We start from the raw sequence: 24,593 nt of genomic DNA on the forward strand, positions 1-24,593 counted from the left end.
ATGAAGTGAAAGTTTTTCCAAACATTGATGGGTCTAGATGGCACACATATAAGGTGGTTGACTAAAGAACCAGAGATGGCATAAGTTCATAAGATATAAGAACAGAATTAGGCCGTTCGGCCCATCGAGTCTGTGCCGCCATTCAATCATGGCTCATATATGCTTCTCACCTCCATTTTCCTGCCTTCTCTCCATATCCCTTCAACCTATTACCAATTAACAATCTGTCTAACTCCTCTTTTAAGTTTACTCACTGTTCCAGCATCCACTGCACTTTGGGGTAGTGAATTCAACAGATTCACAACCCTTTGGGAGAACTAGTTTTTCCTCAACTGTTCTAAATTTGCTATCCTTGATCCTATGACTCTGACTTCTCATCCTAGAATACCCCACAAGACGAAGTATCTGCTCCACATCTAGCACCTGGAATAACAAGGGCAGCATATCCAAGCTTACCATCAGACAGTTCCCATCCAGCTCTCACACCATCCTTCACTGTTATCTTGATCCAATATCAGAAACCCTTTCCCTAACACCACTGTGGGTGTAACTACACCAGATGATCTGCAGACTTTGAGGATGATGACTTAGTACTGCTCTCTGGACATTAATTAGAGTTTGGCAATAAATGCTGACCTTACCGGTGAGACTCATATCCATTCGTTCACTGTAGCCACTGTAGCAGATGGCCTCAAACATTTCAATAAAGCATGCCACTTTCACTTTAAACTAAGAGCCATCAGAGTTGTTTGATGTTAATCCATGGGATAATTTGATGCAGGTTTGCGATGCTTTTAAGCAAATTGTTATGATGCATTTCTGTACTCCACAACAGAAATTCATTGAAAAGTAGAAAATGTAATGTTCGTTTTTGGAATTTCTTCAGTCAGGTTTCCACTCTTGCCCGAGAATTGGAATTACCCTTTTCAGCAGCACAAATAACACCTTATTTGATCAATGGAAACTGTCCCTCTAACCTTGACCTTTCACAGCCATTGATTATTGTTGGTCCATCTTCTGTCACCCAACTGGGGAAGAATGCTTTTGCCTGGTTCTGCCAATCGCAGTCAAAGAATCACCTGTGGATGCTTCTCTTCCTTACCCTACACTGTTAGCTCTGGTCTTTCTCTCAGGTCTTTCTCAGCTTCTTCCTTTGTTTTATTGCCATGCTTTCCTTTGGCAACATCATCCATGAGTAGAGTGTTAGTTGTCATATGTGCACAAATGACATCTGGAACTATCTCACACCAGCACCTCAACTCTTCCACTATTTCTAAAGTACTAGTCCGTTGTCTGGTATCCACTCCTATATGAGCAGACATTTCTCAGTTGGAAAGAATGAAGCTATTGTCTTCAGTCCCTGATACAAATCTCAGTCCCTACTTAACAATTCCAGCCTGCCCCCTGACAGCTGATTTAGGCTGAACTCAACTATTCAGTCTGAGTGTAATATTTCACCTTGATATGAACTTCTGACCACATCTACATGCAACACTCGGGCCACCAATTTCCAAATCTGTCACATCATCCACCTGCATGCCTGCCTCAATTCATTTGCTGCAGAAACCCTAGTGAGTCTCTTTGTTACCTCCAAACCTGACTCTTCCAGTTCATGGCCAGCAGTCCTCCTGTATCGATCCTTTGTAACCTTGAGGTCAGCTAAAACATTTACTGTCCATACCTTGCAACATTTCCTGTTATCTGTGGTGCTCGTTGATGTACATTGATTTCTGGTGAAATAACTGGGTAGTTTTGAATTTCACAGCCTTGTTTACATCTCCCCTTGGCTTTGCTCTTGCCTGTGTCTGTAATCTACTCCAGTTCTGCAGCTGACCAAAATATCTGCATTCTTTAATTCTGGCCACATAAACATTTCTGATTTTAATTGCTCCACCATTGGTAGCCATTCCTTCAGATGTACAGGCCCTAAATTCTATAATTCCCTCCCTAACACTCTCCATCTCTCCCCCCATCTTCAACAAATGCCATTTTAAAAAATCAGCCTTGTGTGCTAATATTTCTTGTGTAGCTTGGTATCGAATTTTACTTTTGACTCTATGAAATACTTAGGGATGTTTCATTTGTAAAGGTCCTTAATAATTACTTGTTGCTACTGCTGCTCCCTCACCTGAAGGGTAAAACGTGGCTTTGGGCAGGACTTATTTTCTAAAATGATATTTTCAAGATATTGCATATGGGTTGCTATTTCAGGAAATCATTGGACAATTTGTTTCTATGATAGTGTTTTTGTTTAGACATTATCCTTCAAGGGGAAGGGTCAAAATCATAATCATTAAGAAATGTATAAACAACTATTGAATAACTTAGTTCAGTTTTTTGCCACAAAGTCTCCTTAATCAATTATTTCAGTTTTTAGATTTCATTGGGAAAAAAATCAACTGAAGAACCATCACTGCCAAAATTAAACTGGCAGTTGAGAGGAAATGATTAGCATACTAGAGCACTTACATTTATCAATTAATTTGAACTGATGCCAGATGAAGTTGAGCAAATTTGTTCATCACTCATGATAACAATCCATAAAAGAATTTGTGTACAAAAGCAAAGAATATCCATGTTAAACTCACCACTTAACATGGTTTTTAACGCCTGTTTCTTTAACAGCAATGCGTAATTCTAAAAGGAAAATGAGTGAAGGTAAACAAATCCCATTAGACCATTGTCTGCAAAAATTGAAGTTGCAGTCATTTACAATTTCTTTTTATTTGGAAGATGGTGCATGATCTCGGGCAATTAAAAGAGGTTAAAGGTCTGTGAAGCTTATTTTTATTAATTTTAATTTTTCACTCTATTGGTTAACATAATGCCAAAGTTACATTCGTATTTCAAAAAGGCTTATTTTAGGCTAATTTTACCATTCCTCATCCTTTTTGTTCCTGATTTTCATAACAAACATCCGTAAGGTGAAAAGGTTGAATGGGGATAGGTCTTTTTGTTAATCACAATATTGAAATAGTTCTTATATCAGCTAAAGGAAATGAGCAAGATAGTCCAATGAAGATGCACCATTTTGTTGGTTTTCCTCCTGTAGGAACTTTGTTTGCAGGACTTTGTATAATCCCTTGTTAACAGTTCTTTGCAGGAGCAAAGTCAAAGTCAAGAATTCTGCATCTTTGCAATGAAACATGATTGCACTGCAGCATTTTGTGTAACAGTGATAACCAGTAGGCAGAGATAATCCTCTGAATTTGCGACTGACCAATGACTGCAGTCATATTAAATATATCCTCAGACTTTTGTGGTCACCAAAAATAGATAATTGTCATTTCATCCATGAGTTGCCTCCTATGAGGCTTTAATTTAAAGTTGCCAAATTTAGCATGTTGCCAGTGTAATTAAAATGAGAAGCATTGTGTGGAAGCATTTAATGCAAGTGGGAATAAATTGCAGCGTTTATGGACTGTGTAATTATGCTACTGCAAAATTCTTTCTTCCATTTAGCAGGGCTGTTGTCAATTATGGTGACAGCTGCTTGAAATCAGGATGTTATGTAAAGCTCTCTGATGGGGAACTCCTTTGCAATGAATCATTCTATTTATCAAAGGTTTACTTTTGTAGATACCAACAGCCAAACTCAGAAATTCAAAGAGGACTTAATGAGATTCATGAAGATGAATACAAGATTCCATCCTCATATCCTGTGTCCATACCTGTGCAAACTCCCCATTTGCAAACTGTGAAGCCTCGTGCATCAAGGTAGGTTTCCTTTTCTTGACTCGTCTGATTTAGTTGCATTAGGTGATGATTGTTATAATTTTTACTTTTCTGTAGTACAATACTGGTATTGAAGTACTTTCAAAAAAAAACCTGTTAGCTTGTATTGAAAGCTTGATGAATACTGTGCACTGTCTAGATTCTAAGATAACAAGTTCGTTATAGATAAACAGCAGGCTACAAATAAATAGTTTGTGTCTAAAATATAAACCTCCATTTTAAACACTTGAATAATTTTCTTCAGTTTCCTGATGCTGAGAATGTTGAAGCTTTGCTAAGGTATAATTCCAAGGGTCACTGTTACCGCACCCAAATGATCATTATCCTTTAAGTTGCAATCAAGTGTGTTACTTCAACTTTTTTTTTTGACTGGTGGTTTTCTCCCTGCCATGTTTTAGGTTTTGTCCTTTATCATGATGCATTTGTGAACATTTTGCCCTTTAGAACACAAACTTGTTAGCTCAAAAATCTCAATGATCACTGGGGGGCTCTTCCTGTCATGCTAGGAGGCTATTGGGTTCCTTTCAACGTTAACCAAACTGGAATCCACATCTGCTTGGCAGCTCTAGGAGAGGAAACATAATTTTAATTGAATTAAAGTCTGATTTGAATAATTTACTATTGTGATCTTTTCATTGTAGACATTTATGTAACAGTTACTCACTTCAAATTGGGCAAATAAAATTTGAGAGTCGCAATTACATTTGAACAAGTTACAACTATGAAATACATTAACAAAGTTCTCTCCACTTTTGTTAATGTGTCTGCTGTTTGGTTTTTTGCAGACTTACATATTTGAGCTTTTATGTTTCTTTAACTGGTACGTTTTTAACCAAGACTACTTGTTCATCAGTTTTGGTGCACCCCAGAGGGTTAAATTTGATTTGCAGTTGACTGTGTGAGACTGTTGTGTTGACAGTGAGTGCCATTAGTTGGATAGTATAAGAACTGCATTTCATTTTGATATTAAAATCTCTACTTTAAAACATTTTAAATTTTCTTTGTAGTATATGCACCATGAAAGTTCTGGTTAGAAGTACTTTAATGCTGAACTTCTGAGACTTTATTGAAATGATTTCTTACTCAGCAAAGGTCAAGATCAATTCATTGTATGAATCCAACATAAATATGGACTGCATCAGTGATACTTTAGTCTGAAATTTATTTTTTTAATCCCCAATCAAAGATGCAACTAAAGCAGAGGATGGAGAATCAACATGTCCTTAAACTGTTGCAGCATGGCGCCAAAGTTAGATCTAATTTTGACTTGAATTCATTCGAGTAGGCAGTGTATATGCCCACATAGATAATTAATATATACTTTTACAAATGAAGGTTTAAAAGGCTTAAATAAAACTTATTATCGACTTATTCTGAAAGCTTGTTTATATTTTTAAAGGTTTCATAGATTTTAACTTTAACCATATTTGCAGAATGTTATCTGATCCCTACTGAATGAGTGCTATGAAACGAATGAATATTTAAAAGGGTAGTTTAATCCAAAATGTTTATTTTACCATAAGTAGATAAAGTGTATCATCTCCCAACAAATTTGAATTTGCCCTGAGTTGAGAGGACAGAATACAAATCTGTTACAGTTACTCCTGTAGATTTTGCATTTTGAAAGAAAAATTAGCCTCCTCAGTCCTCCCTGTGCTTATTGACTTATATTGGCTTCTGATTCTCCAAAGTCTCACTCTCCCAATTCCTGTCACTTTCTTCAGTTTAATTTTTTGTTCTGTTTAATTTTTCCAGAGTATTTGAAAATGGGCAGTGTGCTAATGGAATACATAACAACACATCAGAAGCAAAGAAACCTAAGGCACTGGAAATGGGTAAAATACATTTGCTTTTTGGCTTTTTATATTAAAATTATTTTAAGCAAATAAGTTAAAATAAACAATTATTAGCCATAATAAAATTGAAGTTTCAAATACAGTGAATGTAGCTTGCTCCTTGTATTTCGCTTCACTTAAATATTACCACCTGTTCTTAATTAGATTAGATTACTTACAGTGTGGAAACAGGCCCTTCGGCCCAACAAGTCCACACCGCCCCGCCGAAGCGTAACCCATCATTACCCCTACATCTACATCTACCCCTTACCTAACACTACGGGCAATTTAGCATGGCCAATTCACCTGGCCGGCACATCTTTGGACTGTGGGAGGAAACCGGAGCACCCGGAGGAAACCCACGCCAACACGGGGAGAATGTGCAAACTCCACACAGTCAGTCGCCTGAGGCGGGAATTGAACCCGGGTCTCCGGCGCTGTGAGGCAGCAGTGCTAACCACTGTGCCACCGTGCCGCCACAATTATTACCTGTAATGTTAATACCTATTCCAGTTAAAAAATATGATTAACATTTTATGACAGAATCATTCGTTTTTAATTATTTTAAGAGTATCTAGAATTGAAAGATAGACATGGCCATTGTGATCATAAAACTGTCCTCAGTTTTCATAAAAGCCCATTATAGTTCACTAATGTCCTTACGGGAAGGGAATCTACCATCTTTATCGCGTAGCAAGCCCTGCACTTAAGAGCAGTTAGTGATGGGCAACAGTTGCTAGCATTAAGCACATCACTTGAATAAAAATTATTAATAATTTTACTGTGCACTAACTTGGAAAAATAATGTCAAGTTCATGATGGTTAACAAACTTCTCTCGCCTAGTGACATTGACAGTTATCCCTTCAGCTGTCCTACTCTTAAGTTCTGGAAATACCTCACCTAAAGGCACTCCATTAATCTCGCCTCCTTTAGGATACTCTTCAAGACCTAACACTTTGACCAAGCATTTGGTCATCTACCTTAAAATCTCCATATGTGTCTTAATATCCAATTGTGTTGATAATGCCGATTTGAGGTATCTGTGTACATTTTGCAACATTAAAGGAGCTCTGAAATGCACATTGTTGTTTCATATTTATTGTAGTTTATTTATGACTTGGAATCAATAGATCATACAACAATAATTTTTCCCTGCTGATCATTCAGTGCCCTCTTCCTGTCTAAAATAAATTTAGAAGTTGCTCATTTTAATTCACTGATCCAAGAAATTGTTCCTTTCTGACAGAATGCCCTTTGATTATGACGTCTTAGTTCCTCTGCTAGCTGTGTAGTCTAGATTACATTATTGATAGACACTTAATATAACACTGGCCAAATAAGTCCTTTTAGAATATATGACCCCTGTAGAAAATTCTGATTGGCCATTATAGTCATGTTCAACAACAAAACGATGGAATGTATCTTTTTTTCTCTTTACAAATTATTGTCCTTTCTCAATTGTTGTTCTCAAAAGCTTGCATATTAAGGAAAATTGTTCTCTGTTTGTTCCAAAGTTTGTAGCTACTACATGAGAGTTGGTTATCATGTACTGTTCATCAAAATGTTCTGTGTTTTCCAAAGAAAACATGTCTGACATGATTGTATGACACTAAGCTATACAGATTGTGTTCAGTTTTCACACATCAAATTTCAGCCAGAGCAGCAATTGTGATGCTCACTTAGCCCCACTAACCTTGGGCTAGTGTGCAAGAAAGTCAAATGGGGGTCTCCTTCCTGTTTCTTGTACAAAACCCCATTGGATTGGATGTGCGATCACATGACCAGGCTCAACATTGTTATCTTCTCTGGTTCAATAGTCTGCTTGCACACTCATTGTAGGCTTCTGCAAAATAAGTAGTCACTGTGGAGGCAACTAGTGGAACTATAGTCTAATTTGACACTAACCTCTTAGGAAATGAGGAGGAAAAACCTTTGTATAAAATTGCAAATGAATCAAATATGTTTCTGGTATTTCCAGATGATATTTTTGAGATGCCAGTTGTTCCAGCCCCCGTACCACCAGCTCGACTTGCGGCAAAAGACAGCCAAAAACCCAGCTGCTCCTCTCTGAACAGAACACCCTCTGATTATGATCTTTTAGTTCCTCCTCCAGGTATAGTAATTTTGATGACAATGCGATAATAGGGTCTTAACATCATGACTCCAATTATGACTAAGTAAGTGTTCATTTTCAGAATGTAAGACAGGCAGAAAAAATCAGATTATTGGCAATCTTACTGTTATTGAATGGGCCTTTCCATTTATTAAATGTCACAAGAATTACTTCCCATTCTATTGAAATTCATTCTGTGAGACTTATTTGATTCATCCTCTTACCAATCTACTTCTTACTTTCGTACTGACCAAGCTGGAAAAAGTTTGCCAATAGAATGCTCTTAAATCTTCAGACCTTAAAGTGAAGACAGAACATCTGGTTGTGTGAGTTCTGAGGGAGGGTCACCTCCCTCAGCAATTTCTGTTTTTGTTTTTGGCGGTGCAGGTTTGAATGTCTGTTTCCTGTCCAGATTACCTGAGGTTCAATGATTCCATGTCCTGCTCCCATAATACTAATGAAAGTTCTAGGTTCCTAGTTTGCTTACTCCTGGCCATTCATGGATATCAGTTAGGGGTCAGTCAGTAGGATGGAGATTGCTGGAGCTCTCAGTCCTGGCTGCAAAGCTGCAGTATCTACCCTGGAGTTAACCTGTTATGGTTATAACACATCATGCAACTTTCCTTCCAATCAAAATGCTTTGAAGCAACCTTACTGGTCTCATTCTAAACACCAATGTGTGAAATATGCAACTCCTTCACAAACAAATAACACAAAATCTCTCTTCAGCCCCTCAACATTCTGTAGAGTAGAAAAGGCTGAGCCAATTTGTTCAAAACTTAAACACTTCTGACATTACATTTTTACTTACATTCTGCAACATCCATTAAAACAAATACAGCAATAAAACGGTTAAATCAAAACAATTATAGAGATACGGTTTAAATGATCATGGTTTAAACGAAGCACTTTAAGTTTAGCGTTTAAGCAAAATAGGACTTGCTACCGTTCTACAATCTTTCTTAGGGTTCTTAAAATTCAGAAACTTATTTGAAATTAACTGCAGGGAAAGTGTTTTGCAAGCATCAATGCAGAAATACATGGGTGTTTTGCTTTTGGTCAGAGAGCCATGGAAACAATGAAGCAAAAATAAACATTTTAGAGAAGGACAGAAAGGCATTAAGCATGGATGATAATTTTTACATTCACTTGAGGGTACTGCTTCTGACAAAAGTAACAAACAGATTTTCTTTGTGTATCTTGGCCTCAGTGATTCCTGAATAGTTAGTGTGGCCTGTCAAAGCATTTAGCCACATTTATGCAGCTACCATAATGGAGATACTGTTAATTTTTAATTCTATTCAGTAATCTTGTGAAAAAGGTGTAAAGGTTTAATTTTTTTTTTAGATGTCAGAGAACATGTGCATTTATCCAAGTAGGTCCAAAATCAAACATAAGCTTTGAGATTGATAACTAATTGAAAAAGGAAATGTGAGCCTAGTTGACTGTACTGGATTGTAATACATTCAAAGCAATTGTTAACCTACATTTTTATTTTTGAATAAAATGAACAGTTAAAGTTTGGTCACTTTTAAAGCAATCTTTAACAAACAAGTTTTTAAAATTTGTTTTCCTCACCAATTACTCCCCTTGTGTTTCTGTCCTCACCATCTCTCCTTGGCACTCAGCTGGATACAAATTCTTGAATAATGGTCAGTCTCTGTCTTCAAAATGAGTCTTGATTGTTAGCATGAATTTCTGGAGTGAAGTGCACCACTGAGCTTTCCAGTGCTGTCTACATATGTTCGGTTTCAGTAGCTGTGTTGGGTGGCAGTGGTGTTTTACCTATCTTGGGGTGTTAATGGAAATTTTAGATTTATCTGCTTATATCCGACTTGAGATTGGTTCACACAACACAGATTGGACAAGATATTTATGACCCTTTCTGAAAAAAAAACAAAAAAAAAAGCTATGACTCCTTCTGATCTTTATTATTCAAAAACTCATTTGTCAACTTGCTGGACTGTTAGGTTTAGAAGGATTTAATTGTAACATTCTGTTACTGTTCATGTTGAATGTTTGTGAAACATTGATGTACAAGGCCCAAGAATACAATTGTTCTGATTAGAAACCCACCTTTGTAAAATAGAGATTTATTTTTCCTGCTCAGGCTTGTGTTATAATTGTTTGAAGAAAATAGTCGTGGCATGATTTAGAAACTATTCACGATTAAGGAAATTATAATTGCTAGGGATCTGGGAGTCCTGGGAACCCTAGCACAAAGCAAGAAAATGGGAGAGACTGGATCAGCTATGACTGTATTCACAAGAGTTTAGAAGAATGAAGGGAATTCTCATAGGAACCTGTAAAATCATAACAGAACTATACAGGATAAATGCAGGAAGAATGTTTCTGATGACCAGGTAATCCAGGTCAGTGGTGTGTTTAACGTTATGGAGTCGGCCATTTTGGACAGTGATGAGAAGTTCCTTCACCCGGAGAGTACTGAGCCTGTGAAATTCTCTTCCACAGAGAGGGGGTTGAGGCCATAATATTGGAATGTTCTCAAGAAGGAGTTGACATACCCTTTCGTTCCTTTAGCTAAAGGACTATGGGAGAAAGCAAGAGCAAGAACTGAATTCAATGATCAGCTAGATCATATACTGAATGGCAGAGCAGGTTCGATGGGCTGAATGGCCGATGCATTTAATTTTCCATGTTTCTTAAAAAAAAAACTCAGGTCAGCCATGGAGGAAGACTGGTAGGAAAACAAGCTGAGCATTGTGAATAACCACCAGAATGTTGACTCTAGTTCACGAGTTTTGAAAAGATTTGTAGCTCAGGTTGAGTTTCTGGATGTAGGTTTGCTCGCTGAGCTGAAAGGTTCATTGACTTTAGTGTTTTGCATCAATCCTGTTTCTCTTTCCACAGGTTTGACTAGACCTGCTGATTTTCTCAAGCATTTTCACTTTTCATACCTGAACATTTGCTGTATGCTCCTCAGTTTTCTGGCTTTACGGTCCTTTTTGATTTATGCTTTGCAGGGATCGGCAGTCTTTGAGCACTTTTGCATACTGTCATTTCAATTCTTGCAGTTGCTTTAATATTTGGGACTACAAAGTAAGCAGTGATCATATAAGTCACATATACCCTTTACAGCTAAAGGGATTGAAGGAGAGAAAACCTTGCTCTTTGATGAACCAACCTTCTTGCTTACCGACTCCTGCACCACTGAAGTCAGTTATAGCATTCCTCTTTCCATCCTGCCTGAGACCTGCTGACAGTGCAAAGGCCAAGGATCAGATTAGGGTGTTTCATACTTGGAATCAGTACTGTCGAGTTACCCATTGAAGCATATCTGGAGTCCCAGAAATAATAATCCTAATTAGTTTGAACATTGTCTTTACACTTTATTTAGTCTGCCCTCCTGATTGCATGTTCTTGCTTAAACAAGAATGTTGATACAAGGTTGTGGCTGCAGCATCTGCAACTAAATTCAGTCAAGTGATCAAGAGCACAAATATTTCCATCATTTATTTAAATCATTTCATTGTCAGTATATTTTCCTGGAATAATATAAACAATGCATATAGGGTAAATATTTTAAAAAATCATAATTCCTTTCAACAATTTGTTTCAAGCAATACCATGCTGGGTTTCTTTTCAGTCCCATTGTAAGGGATTACAGATTCCCTCAAAGTTTGATAATGTTTCAGTTCCTTTGAGGATTAAACCTTTATTTGGCTGTAATGATAGATGCTGACCTCCCTGCAAAGACAATCTATTTACTAGAGTAATACTTGGACTGCAAGAATTAAATTGCAGAACTCATAAAACATAAAACATAAAATTTAGAGAATGAGGGAACAACTTGATAGAAGTTTTTACGATATTAAGGGGATCTGATAGGGTAGATTTAAAAAAAAAGAGATTTTGCTGCTTGGTGTGTTTAGGATTAGGTAACATAGCCTATTCATTAGAGCTAGATCTGTCAAGGCTAAAGGTGAGAAGCACTTGATGCTTGTGAATTAATTTTAAATTGAGGAAAGTGCATTATGGGGAAAATATAGTTGTATGTTACTAGGGCACTCATTAGTCATCATATTACTGAATGGCACCATAGGCTACAGGAACCTATTGGGCAAAAGTGAGGACTGCAGATGCTGGAGATTAGAGTCGTGACTGTGGTACTGGAAAAGCACAGCAGATCAGGCAGCACCCAAGGAAGAGGAGAGTTGATGTTTCAGGCAAAAGCCTGAAATTCCTGATGCAGAGCTTTTGCCCAAAACATTGACTGTCCTGCTCTTCGGATGCTGCCTGACCTGCTGTGCTTTTCCAGCACCACACACTCTACAGGAACCTATTGACCTATTCCTGTTCCTGAAAACATTTTGAGAAACATTGAGGGAGAAATTTTGCAGAATGCTGCCTTTCAACTGTGCTGATGCAGGTTATCTCTTGGGGCCTGCTCAGAATTGCATGGATAGATTATGGAGGTAGGAAGGCAAATGAAAGTGTGCTGTGGTGGGCAAGAATGTGATAGCAGCAGCTAATTCTTAGAGGATCCAAATTATCGTCAATTAAAACAAAACTTTTTCTTTGATCTCACACTCCTTATGAAGGAGGACTTTAATTTGACCATTGGAGAGTTGGAAAAAGTAATGTGCATGTGAAGGAAAGGTAATGTGAGAAAAAAACTCTCATCACCTTTCCTTCATGTGCACAGCTCTTTTTCTAGTGCTAATCTCTTGCCTTTTCCTATGTCCCAGCACACTGTTTCCATCCAAACAATCGGCTAATGCCCTCTCGAATGTCTTAACTGAATCTACGTCCACCACGTTTTGCAAGGATTACATTTCATAACCTATTCCCTGGAAAATGTATTGGTTGGAGGGTCAGTTGAGGCATTCAAAAGGGCATTAACCAATTATTTGAATGGAAATGGTGTGCTGGGATATGGGAGAAGGTAGATTAGCACAAGATAATAGAAATTGTGCAGGTACAATGAGCCAGACGACCTCATCCTGTGATAACGGAGCCATGCTTGCATTTAGTTTTTCCTATATTTGACTCTAAGGTAGGCATTAGACAGCTAAACATCTTTATTCAAGCAGTCTGTTGGTAATTTAATAGGTGCCGTGGAGATTTGGATGTTGTTGTTGGCTTCAGTTTAGCATACTTCTGGGTGGAATTGTTATAGACCAGACCAAACGCCTTCAAAACATATCAAGAAAATAGATCCTAACTTCTCTCTTATTTAAAGGCAAGTGTATATTCACTTGGTTAAACAAGGTTTTAAGCAAAACACACTTTATTCTTGTGCCACAGTTAAAATACAAACATAAAATGAAGAATTGGCATAACTTTAATTCTGACAAAATACTTAACAATACTCCTCAATTGTTCCAAATCAGCAGCATCCCATATAGACCCTTGGCAAAGGCAAATTCAGCAAAACAGATTCGCTCATTTGCTGTCTCCTCCAGTCCCAGAGAAGGAACACTGACAGAATGAATCTCGCAGCAGAGAGAACTCAAACTTTTTAAGCAGTATATAGAGAGAGAGCGCTGTATCTAGCAGCTTCAACTCTAAAAACTGAAACAAAACTAAAACCCTAGGTCTGTCTGAGCCTGACTCTACCCCTCTCATACCTCTTTTGACTTAAAAAAAACCCAAAGCTATTTACTCTGCTTTCAATGGAGCAAGTACCTCAGCACCAGATTGACAACACCTCTCCAAGTGAAACAGGACGGAACAAATCCCTCTAAAAGGCACATTTCATCACAGTCGAGATAGAAGGTTATGCTTAGAAATTTATGTCTCACCTGCAACCTGGTTGCAATGGGACCGTCCTCCATTTTTTTTAGCAGAGTTTCATTTCTACTATTGTGTTGTAAGAAGCCAGTTACTTTTGTGTTCTGTGGAAAATCAGCAGCTGTAGTTGTTGAATGCTACAGTTACTGCTAACTATTAATCTCCAATTTTTCCATGCTGGATTTTGAATTTGAGGTTGTTCTTAAATACCTTGTCGAGTGATTTAAGTCTGTATGTCAATGCAAACCCTTATCGTTTGGCTTAAACTTGTGTATGTTTTTGCCCACAGATTGTGATAATGCACTTGACAGCATCCCTCTGTCATTGCCTCCACCCCCACCTCCTGTACGAGTTAACCTCCCAGATCTGCCCAGATCTTCTGGCTCAGGCAGCAGACCTACATCTGGGCATGGTCCATTCCAGTTTAGTGCAGGTAATCCAATTTTTCTTATATAGGTTATGTTAAGAGTTGTGTAAAGTAGATTACAGGTGAGATACAGATTACAGATTTACAGATATTGTTCAAATATACTAAAAACTTCCATGGTGTTTCATTAGTTTATTGCGATATACAGCAGACTACTAGCAAGTGATTTCTTTTAAATGACAATTCAAGTTTGTCTAGTCCACTTCAAACATTTTTAATATAGTAAACTGTTACGGTGTTGCACAGAGCAAGTGAACATGACATAGTTATCAAAGAAAACTTTGAGAGTTGGAGATAGTCCAACCAGAGTGTAACAGATGTAACATCTTAAAGTGTTGCATTCTGTCTTTATCTTTCCATTATCAAGCTTTATGTCCACATTTGTAATGAAGGCAGATTACGTAAACGTGTACTGCTTCAGTTATACCTGAACCAGGGGTGACACTGCATTGCTGCCAGGAAGGGCAGGATGCAGTATCATTTCACAGGTTTAGTCACCTAGTTTTACTTTAAATGTGAATTAGGAATCCTTTATTGAAGGTGCTAACAGTAAATATGTAAATAATGTAAATATTAAGAATTTTAATATATCATATTTGTACTGGATACTTGTATACATTTTTATATTTTCAAAACTAAATTTATATTTTCTCTTGCCCTGACTCCCCTATTTGTCATTTATTGTACACTTCAGTTTCCATATCTGCTTCTGCTGGATTGACCAGAGCTGTTTGAGAGACAGCTGGGGATTCCCAGTAGGGCTGACTGGCATGATGAGCTTGAGCACATTTCATTAGTTTAGAGTGTGAATTCAAATCTGGTATTATTTAGTGCTGTACCTTTTTGGAGCTGCAAGTATTGCAATCTTGCTGTGTTAGATAACATTTGGTTAAATTGTTTCTTGATGTTTTGAGAAGCAGTCACACTAAATTAATTTGTATATTTTGGAGCCAAGATCATTCAAAAACAATCAAGCCTTGCAAACTCTCCTCCATTTCTTTAAGCCATGGTAATTTAAACCAGGTTCCGTTTTTATAGAACAAATGTAGAACAAATGTAGAAGAAAGTTATTTATAAACTTTTGCAGACTTATAGTTGTGTTACAATGCATTGCTCAACCTGTATCAGACATCCTATTCAGTTTGCAACTTCTGCTTGAAAACTTTTTTTAAAAATTAATAGTACCTTGAAGTTTGATGCTGTCTTTAGAATTTTGAGTTAACATTTCAGTGGTGAGTCTCTTCCTTAGACTTTTCTACTTTCTTGAATGTATCTGTATTCTGTTAAATGGCTAGCACTCGAATGTGTCCATTCACTTTAGCCTGCTTTTCTTCATGCCTCATTATTGCCCTTTTTAAATTTTTAAACAAATGGTCTTGGGCCCACTCCTTTTCCCTCAAACCAAATGTAAAATTCAATCATGTTATGATTAATGCTTCTTAGGGCAGGCTTTGCAATAAAATTATTTATTCATCCTATCTGATTGCATGGTACCATGGCTGTTTGGCTTCAGAACATGTTGTTCGAAGAATTTATCCCAAAAGCATTATTAAAAATCCTCATCGAAACTAACTTCGTCCATCTGACTTCTCTGGTCTATATGAAGATTAAAATCTTCACTTTCTGATAAGCTCCCATCATTTTTCCTTTATGCTCTACTTTACTATAATATTATTGTTAGGAGGCCTATACAACACTCCCAAATTTTTGTCTTTACTAATCATCATCTCTACTTTAACTATTCCCACATCCTGATTTCCTGAACTTAGGTTTCTATTCGACTAAAGTAAAACAGAAAAAACTGCAGATGCTGGAGATCTGAAAAAAAAACAAGAATAGCTGCTGAAACTCGGCAGCTTTGACAGCATCTGTGGAAACAAAGCAGAGTTAATGTTTCAAGTCTCGTGACTATCAGACCTGTTAGCAGCTTGGAAAAAGTGATATTTATGCTGAAGAGAGGAGGTGTTTTGTGGTGGGGAGGGGGATATGAGTGGATGGGTGGATATATGGATTCCAGAGAGAGAGAGAAAGATATGAAAAGGACAGGTAAACAAGGAGATTATAGCCAGCAGGCTAGGACTGAAGAAAAGATGAATAATGACCCTAAGTGATTATAAGAGTTAACAGTAGGAGAGAATGGGTGAGTTGTACTCAAAGCAACCCATATACTGTAAAGTGATAGGCTGAGGAGTAAGTGCAAATGGGTAACTGTCATTCATCTTAAACTAACAGAACCATCCCTCCATCTTTTCCTAGCTTCCAGACCTTCCCAAAGGTATAGTACCCTTCAAGATTTAGGTCCGAGTCCACACAATCATGCAGCCAGGTTTCTGTAATGGATGCCAGACCGTACTTATTTATTTCTAATTCCCCTCTCCATTCATTCTACATGCATTTAACTACAAAGTCTTTAGTTTTATCTGTTTTATTTTTGTAACTTATAGTCTTATCTGTTGGTTTTCTGTTTATATTTGTACTATCTCTTCCTGAGAGAGTCTGTTTATCATTTCTTATATTAGTGTCTTTTCATTTGGCCTCAGCTCTATTATTTGATTTACCATATGCCCCTAAATGTGATCCTTTGCACCCACCCATTTAAAATCCTCTCTACTTTGCTAGTTATGTGGCTTGCAAGAACACTGGCCCCTGCATGATTCAGGTAGAGATCATTCCATTACTACAGGTCCCACTTAGCCCAGAACTGGTGCTAGTGTTCCTTGAAACAGGACCAACTTCCCATACTTCTAAGTCCTAGAGCATGCATCCACCTTTCTAATCTGATTTGTTTTATGCTAATTTGGTTTAGGTAATAATCTAGAGATTATGACCCTCATGGTTCTACTTAATTTGGCACCTGGCTTCTCATACTAACTTTGCAGAAACTCCTCTTTTGGTCTTGTTTATGTTGTTAGTACCTACATGAACGAAAGTGAGTATGCTGTTCAACTACACATACCTTTCTAGTTCTAAGCAGTTGTTCCACAAGCTGGAATCAATAGGCAACCGGTGGTCTCTTGCTGCAGAAAACAGTGTCAAACACTCTGACTATACTGTCTCCCAAGACCACTACATTACTTTTTCTCTCCAATCCCCAACCCCAGCCCTTGCTTTATTGGGTTCCTGTGCCATGGTGCCTTGGCCATTTAGTTTAGCCCCCTGTCATCCAGATGGGCAGAAAAATCCTCTTACTACTTGAACAATTGCAAATGCTGAGCTTCTTGCCCTCTGGGTCCCCTTACCTGCCTCACTTGCAGTCCCAATTATTTAACACAATAAGACAGGACCTGGCCAAAGCAGACATGGAGCAGCCACTTGTAGGAAAATCTACATCAGGGCCTTGGGAGTATTTCACATTGTCAATAGTGATGGTGCAAGTCCAATGTGCTCTATAAAGGTGACGAGTGGGACCAAAATGTCCAAAGAACCTGGGTTGTTGAGAATGTCCAGGATTGGATAAGAAAGAAGTGCAAGCTTATTGTAAGTTGAAAATCACACAACACCAGGTTATAGTCCAACAGGTTTAATTGGAAGCACACTAGCTTTCGGAGCAACGCTCCTTCATCAAGTGGGCTCGATCGTAAGACAGAAATTATAGCAAAAATTTGTAGTGTGATCTAACTGAAATTATACATTGAAAAATTGATTGTCTGTTAAGCCTTTCATCTATTAGAATACAGTGATAGTTTTACTTCTTTCATGTGTAAATCACAAAACCTAAATTTTAAAGTTGCATTCTTGGGTTAGCTGTTAACAATGGTGATAGCTAGACAATATGTTGAAGGTGTTAGCCCCCTGTGTTTTCTGTCTATGACCTGATTTTTAGATTGATTCTAATCTAAAAAGTGAGATAAGAGTTTTACATGAATTCATGCAGTTTTTGAGCAAAGTGCAATGTAACTCTGCAAGTACAAATTCACCCCACAAAATATGTGTGCATGTGGGTCTTTGTCTGTCTGTGTGTGTCTGTCTGTCTGTGTTGGGGTTGTGAGTGTGAGAATGTGTGTGTGTGTGTGTGTGTGTGTGTGTGTGTGTGTGTGTGTGTAGTGAGTGCAGAGTGTCTTAAGTCTGTGAGGGGGTGCATGTGGGAGTGTGTGTCTCCAAATCAAGCTTATTGTAGATATCAAGGGCTCAAAACATCAGAAGCCTTATGGGTGTGAAGAAAGTGCAGAACTTGTTTACAAAAGAAATTAGGAAATCCAAGAGGCAATATGTAAAAATGTGGTAAGTAAAATAAAGGATAATCCAAAGCCATTTTACAAGTTCTATTAAGGGCAAGATAAGCAAGGAATGAGTGGGGCCCATGAGAGACCTATGTGTGGAGCTGGAAGATGTGGGTGAGGTTTTAAAGGAGTACTGCATCTATACTCATGATAGAAAAGAATGATGTGGGGATAGAAGTCAGGGAAGAGGACTCTGATGTAATTGAACAAATTAAGGTTGAGAGGGATACAATATTATCAATGTTGGTGCACTAACAGTTACATACATCTCACCTGGGCCTTGAGATATATCCCATGGTTTTAATGGGAGCAAGGGATAAAAGTGCAGGGGCCTTGAAATTAATCCTTAAATTTTCTTTGGTCACAGGAGAAGTACCAGGGTATTGGAGAGACAGATATCTTGGTATCATTATTGAAGAAGGATCATATAATCCTTACAGTGCAGATAGAGGCCATTCTGCCTATCAAGTCTGCAGTGACCCTCTAAAGGGAAACCAGAATTGAGTGCAGTATTCTAAAGGTGGCCTCATCAATGTCCTGTACAATTGCAACATGATGTCTCAATTCCTGTACTTAGTGCACTGACCAATTTAGGCAAGCATACCAATAATTGTCAGTGCCCCTGCAATTTCTGCTTTTACTCCTTTCAGAATCCTTGAAGCATCTCATCTGGTCGAAGTTCCTTATCAACTTGGAAGGACCAACAGTCTATTCAAAATTTCTATTCTGAACTTTCCTGTGATAAGTTCCTTTCACTGACACTATAGCCTGGGAAGCATCTCCTTCTCTGGTAAAGACTGATGCAATGTGCTCATTTAACAGCTCAGCCATGCCCCAACTCTAAGACTAAATCTCAGTTTTCATCTCTAATAGTAATTTTTTACATTTATATGCCTGTGGAAGACTTTGGGAAAACCTTTTTTTATGTTGGCTGCCAGCCTTTTCTCATAATTGCTTATTTGCTTTTTTGCCTTCTCTTTGAATCTTCTGTATTTCTCCTGATTCTCAATTATATTATCAACGAAATGCCTATCTTAAGCACATTTTTCTTCTTTATCTTAATTTCTACCCTCTTTGTCATTGAGGGAGCTCTGGATTTGTTCATCCTACCTTTCCCATTTGATGGAATATGCCACAACATAACTTGAACTATCTCTTCTATGAAGGTTCAGTTACTGTTTTTCACCCGCCAACCTCTCGTCCTGTCTGTCCAACCTAGCTTTATCTTGTCCAATTGGAATCCATTTTTCTTACTCTAGGTTGACTAATGCCATTTTCCACCATCATCCTGAAACTTATAATACAATGTTCATGATCTCCTAGTTTATCCCCCACTGACACTTGATCCACTTGAATCATTTCATTTCCAAGAACCAGGTTCAGCAATGCATCCTTAGTTGTTGGACTGGAAGCATATTGCTTATTCAGAAAGTGAATTGAATGTAATAATTTACCATCACAGGAACTGAATACAAAAGTAGGGAGGTTATACTTCAGGGCACTGATGAGACTATTCCTGACATGCAATGTATGGTATTGGTCACCGTCTTTAGGGGAAATATGTAAATGCATTAGAATCTGCTCAGGGATAGTTTAATAAACTAATAGAAGTCAAACTGCTATTCCACATAAGAAAGAATTGGTTGGGCCAGGCTGTATCTGGTGGATTTTAGAAATGTAAGAGATGACTTATTGAAACACCAGATCCTGATGGATCTTGACAGGTAGGATGTGGAGAGGATGTTTCACCTTATGGGGGATAACCTGCCATCCTCTGCTGTCTATTTCCTAACCAATTCTCAAACCATTGTAGTATGTTGCCCCCAATCTCATGCATTTTCATTTTATTTATCTACCTGTTGTGTACCTACAAGTAACATGCTCAATAAGCTCTTACAGGTTTGCCAAATATTGCTTTTCTTTCATAAATCCACATTGATTCTGCCTGATTTTACCATTATTTACTTAAGTGTCCAGTTATCACATTGTAATAGATTCTAATATTTTTCTTAATACAGATGATAAAACTAACTGGTCTATAGTTCCCCATTCCCCTCCTTCCTTCTTAAATACTGAGATTACAGTTGCTATTTTTTAGTTTGTGGGAAACGTGTCAGAATCTATAGAATTTTGATAGATAGCCACCAATGCATCAAATTAATTCTATAGCTTCTTCACTCTGAGGGGTAAAACTCATCTCGTTCTATCCAGTTGTAATCTACCTCTAATAGCAATAGTTTTTTGTTCTTCGGTTTTTACAAGTCCCTTGGTTGCCCAATAGTTTTGTGTGATTTTGTGTAATCTCTTCCATGAAAAGACACAAAAAAAGTAATTGTTTAGTTTCTGTGCCATTTCCCTTCTCCTGTCTGCATCTATTTTGGAACCACATTTGTTCTAGCCAATCTTCTTGTTTTCATGTGTCTAAGTGTTTCTTGATGTTTTACATTCATGTTTTCTCTCTCTTTATCAGTTTCTCAGTTCTCCAATGCTAGATCCTAACTTGCTCCCAATCCTCAGGCTTGCCACTTCTTCTGGAATCCTTAAAATCCTCTTTCTTTAATGCACTGTAATTTTAACTGGTTAGACACAGTTAATTTGTGCCTAAGCGGAATGTATATTTGTAGTGCTACTTTAAATGCTAACCATTGATCATTCAGTTGCAAATCTTTTGTCTATTTTGTTACTCGACCATGCCCAACGTACTACTGTTCACTTTTTCAGAGTTAAAACCCTAGTTTCAGCTACGTCACATTTAAACTTAATGTATATTTTAGTGAATAATGATCACTAATACCCAGAATTCTTTGTAACATTGTTATTAGTTGTGTATTAATAAATGTAAAATAACCCAACTGCTAGTTGATTTTCAATGTAATGCTCCAGAAACCCAACTTGTAATTTTTTTTTATGGAGAATGGAAAATGTCAGAATCAGCAGGATAGCATCGGAAAAGTTAATAGAGTACTTTGTCAATAGGTGAAACAGTCCTCGCGAAATTTGCTGTTCCATAGTTCATAGTTAAATTCCATAGATAATCACACTCAAGCTTTCAATTATTTTCTCTCTGTCAAAAAGTAATATGTTGGAGTCCAGGAATTGATCACTTAAATCAGTCCAACCCTCCAGTGCAGGCCAGAGGGAGAAGCTGCATTATTCGAGGTTTTGTTCGTTATGTAGAAATGTTAAAACTCTGTCTATGTCTGTATGCTAAAGGATTATTCAAAAAGAAGAGTTTTCCTGGTGTCTTCATTTGGAACTTCAAAAACCAAATTGAAAACAGATAACTGGTATCTCTATATCCTATGTAAAATGGTTACTTTGCTTGTCCACATAGTAACTCACTTTGCGTAATGCATTTTACAGAAAACATTTTGGGACATATCTGAAATGCAGTCAGTTCTTCAATAATGTGTTGGTTGCTTTCTTGTACAACCCCATGTTATAGAAAAATTGAGCTTTAGAAACAGTGCTGGCGTTGTAATCACATTACAGCCAATACATATTTTAAAAGTTTGCACTTTAGAAACAGTGTTGCTAATTCGTCAATCACGTTACAGCAAATTAGCATTGACAAAATGAGTGTTATAACAGAATGACCTGTGTGTGGTAAAGTGCTCAGTATAAATTGAAAAAGAATTAGGAGGAATTACTTCAACACTTTTTTTGAATAGATTCTGTCTTTGACCCGGCAAGTTTTCCAGTACCTCCAGCTAGAAGGATGGTAGAAGATCATCAGAAATCCAACAGGATGTCACAAGAATACGACCAACTTCCATCATTGGCAGGTATGAGATGGAAAACCTGAACTGAAGAAACCAAGTATAACTGGAACCAAATAGTCTGTTGGGCACAGATAATCTTTTTAATCTTGAATGTGAGATGAATTATTCAGATATGTGATAATGGTATTATTTTGGTCACTCTGAGACGAGGAAGTTTATAAAATCATGAGGGGCATAGATAGGGTGAATAGCCAAGATTGTTTTCCCCCAGGGTGGGGGAGTCCAAAAGTAGAGGGCATAGGTTTAAGGTGAGAGGGGAAAAGATTTAAAAGGGACCTAATGGGCAACCTTTTCTCGTAGAAGGTGATCTGTGTATGGAATGAGCTGCCAGAAGAAGTGGTGGAGATTGGTACAATTACATCAGAAGGCATCTGGATGGGTATAAGAATAGGAATGGTTCAGAGGGAAAAAGGACAAGTGCGCTGGCAAGTGGGAATAGATTACTTTAGGATACCTGGTTGGCAGGAACAAGTTAGACGAAAGAGTCTATTTCCATGCTGTACAACTCTATGCAAGTCCACACACATTCTAGTTATGGTATTGACTTTGATTCACTTTCCAGTATACTTTTGGCTTGATGAACTTGCGTGTTGAAAAGGATGTAACTACATAGATTTTCTTTGAGAGGTATAATGTCTTTAAGTTGACAAAGCTTCTACTATTAAAACCAGATTGGCTGATTTAATAAGCTACAAAATTTTGTTTACTGAGGAATTACAATTGACGTTTGCACATGCTTCTCTGTATTGTAATTTTTTGATGATGTGCCAAAGTTTTAGTTAGGCTGTGAATTATTGAGGTTATACAAAAAAAAGTCATGCACGTTAGGTTAGTTTTTAACAAATTGATGCACTACTTAGCGAATTTTAGTAACAAAATGCCCAACAACAAACTAAAGTGATAATGATCCAGTAAAGAGGAATCTTGATTATCCGGCATTCGATTATCTGAATATCAGATTATCTGGCAAGTTCACATGGTCCCGATGCTTGGCTAAACTATGTTATCTGGCATTCAATTAACCAAATGAAATACTCCCCGCCCGTGTCCTTCAGATAATTGAGGTTCCTCTGCTTGACAGTTTTCACTTGTCATTGTGTCTTTGGACTTTAGTCTTTCATTGCATTATTTTCTATTTCAGATAGTTCACAAGCTCCAGCCAGACCACCTAAACCACTCCCCCGCAGGACTGCACCTGATAGTTACCACAAGAAAAGTAATGTTCAAGAGCCAACGTCTTTGCACAGTAGCCAAGCAGGAGAAAATGTGGATGCTAAAATTGCAAAACTGATGGGAGAAGGCTACTCCTTTGAAGATGTAAAACGGGCCCTTGCAATAGCTAACAATAATGTGGAGATGGCACAAAGTATTCTCAGAGAATTTGCCTGCTTTCCTCCTATTTCACCACGCCTCAATCCATAGCAAGGAGCTATTCATCTGCAAGTGAAAAGTATCTGAATTTCTGAGGAGCATTGAATTTTAAAGTAGCATACAACTGGTGGATCAATTGCGCATTGACTGACTACAGTCTCTTTCAGTGGGTTTCTTGAGAAAGTTTCTGGTAGGAGATAGAGAATGATGCTTATGTATTTTTACTAGCCATAACGTAAAGAATCAGGGTTCAACTGAGAAGAAAGTTTACTGTCCTTGAATTTCACTCCTGTGAATTGCTTGAGATCTCTGCTGCTTACTGCTATCAAAAGATTTTTGAAAGTCATCTGAACTTTGTTTAAGTGGATATATGGTCTTATTGGTCTCAGAATTTTTACATGTGGACTCTGGGATCAGTCAGCCTTGTTGCAGCATTCCTTTCATGTCATCTGCACTGATGGGGACACACTGCCAGTTTTGACCTCTCCACCCTCATCATTTAATCTAGACACAGACTAAAATAATTCTTTCTGAAGATGCTTTCATTTGCTGCATTTCAGTCTATCAACAGGTGCAAAAAGCATGTGGCCTTCACTACTGAATATTTTCTGAGATAAAATGAAATTTCCTTATTAAAAAAACTCATTTCTGAATGTGCAGTTACATATATTTGTTTATGTATAGCCTTTCAAGGTAATTTTTGACTGTAACCTTGGCAGGTTCCCATTGTGCACAGCCTTCAGCATTTTAAAAATAATTTCTATTCCACTTATGTCTTATGATCCAGCTACTTTCATTCATGTTGTATCGACAGAACAAAATTGATTTAGTTTCTAGTTAATGCAACAAAAAATGCTGACTGACCTTTGTGAATTGTGACATAGTTGGGTCAATTTTAAAATAGTTTATAATGCTGGATTATAGGGAAGCAGAAACATCAGAGACAGCACACAGCATTGCATTTATACACTGATTATGGCCAACTGAATGTAAAACTGCCTCCATTTGATTATGTGCCAACATTTTAATAGAACTGTGTAGCAGGATAAGAACATCAACTTTGCTATTTGTGAGCATGGAGTAAAACAAATACCATTATTACTGATGTCATGAATGACAGCGCCCTTTTGTTTGGAAAGAGTAAGTGTCGTCAGTTTTCAAGTCTGGTCTCACTGTGTTAGAACCAGTGTCAGAACCAGTGTCAGCCGATTATTCAGTCCGGTGAAAGGATTAGTTTTGCACTGTTAACGTTGTGCCGAAAGACTGTGAAATAGCAAATAGTCTTTGCCAATTCATGAAGTATCTACTCCTTTCTTCACATTGGTAATGGATCTTATTTGCTTTACTTAATAATG

The 24,593-nt window shown here is 37.6% G+C and overlaps 1 protein-coding gene across 1 annotated transcript in view; it reads left to right on the plus strand.

Annotated features, from left to right (window-relative positions):
* Positions 1–23,891, plus strand: part of cblb (Cbl proto-oncogene B, E3 ubiquitin protein ligase) — a 200,784-nt gene extending 176,893 nt beyond the window's left edge. Inside the window, exons 12-17 of the mRNA XM_072585385.1 lie at positions 3,580–3,717; positions 5,491–5,570; positions 7,550–7,684; positions 13,728–13,871; positions 21,757–21,870; positions 23,009–23,891. Of these exons, the coding sequence (XP_072441486.1) occupies positions 3,580–3,717; positions 5,491–5,570; positions 7,550–7,684; positions 13,728–13,871; positions 21,757–21,870; positions 23,009–23,289 (892 nt within the window). The 3' untranslated portion in view covers positions 23,290–23,891. The remainder of the gene's footprint in view (positions 1–3,579; positions 3,718–5,490; positions 5,571–7,549; positions 7,685–13,727; positions 13,872–21,756; positions 21,871–23,008) is intronic.
* The last annotated feature ends 702 nt before the right edge of the window (positions 23,892–24,593 follow it).

Source organism: Chiloscyllium punctatum, chromosome 15 (genome assembly GCF_047496795.1).
Source record: "Chiloscyllium punctatum isolate Juve2018m chromosome 15, sChiPun1.3, whole genome shotgun sequence".
Lineage (NCBI taxonomy): Eukaryota > Metazoa > Chordata > Chondrichthyes > Orectolobiformes > Hemiscylliidae > Chiloscyllium > Chiloscyllium punctatum.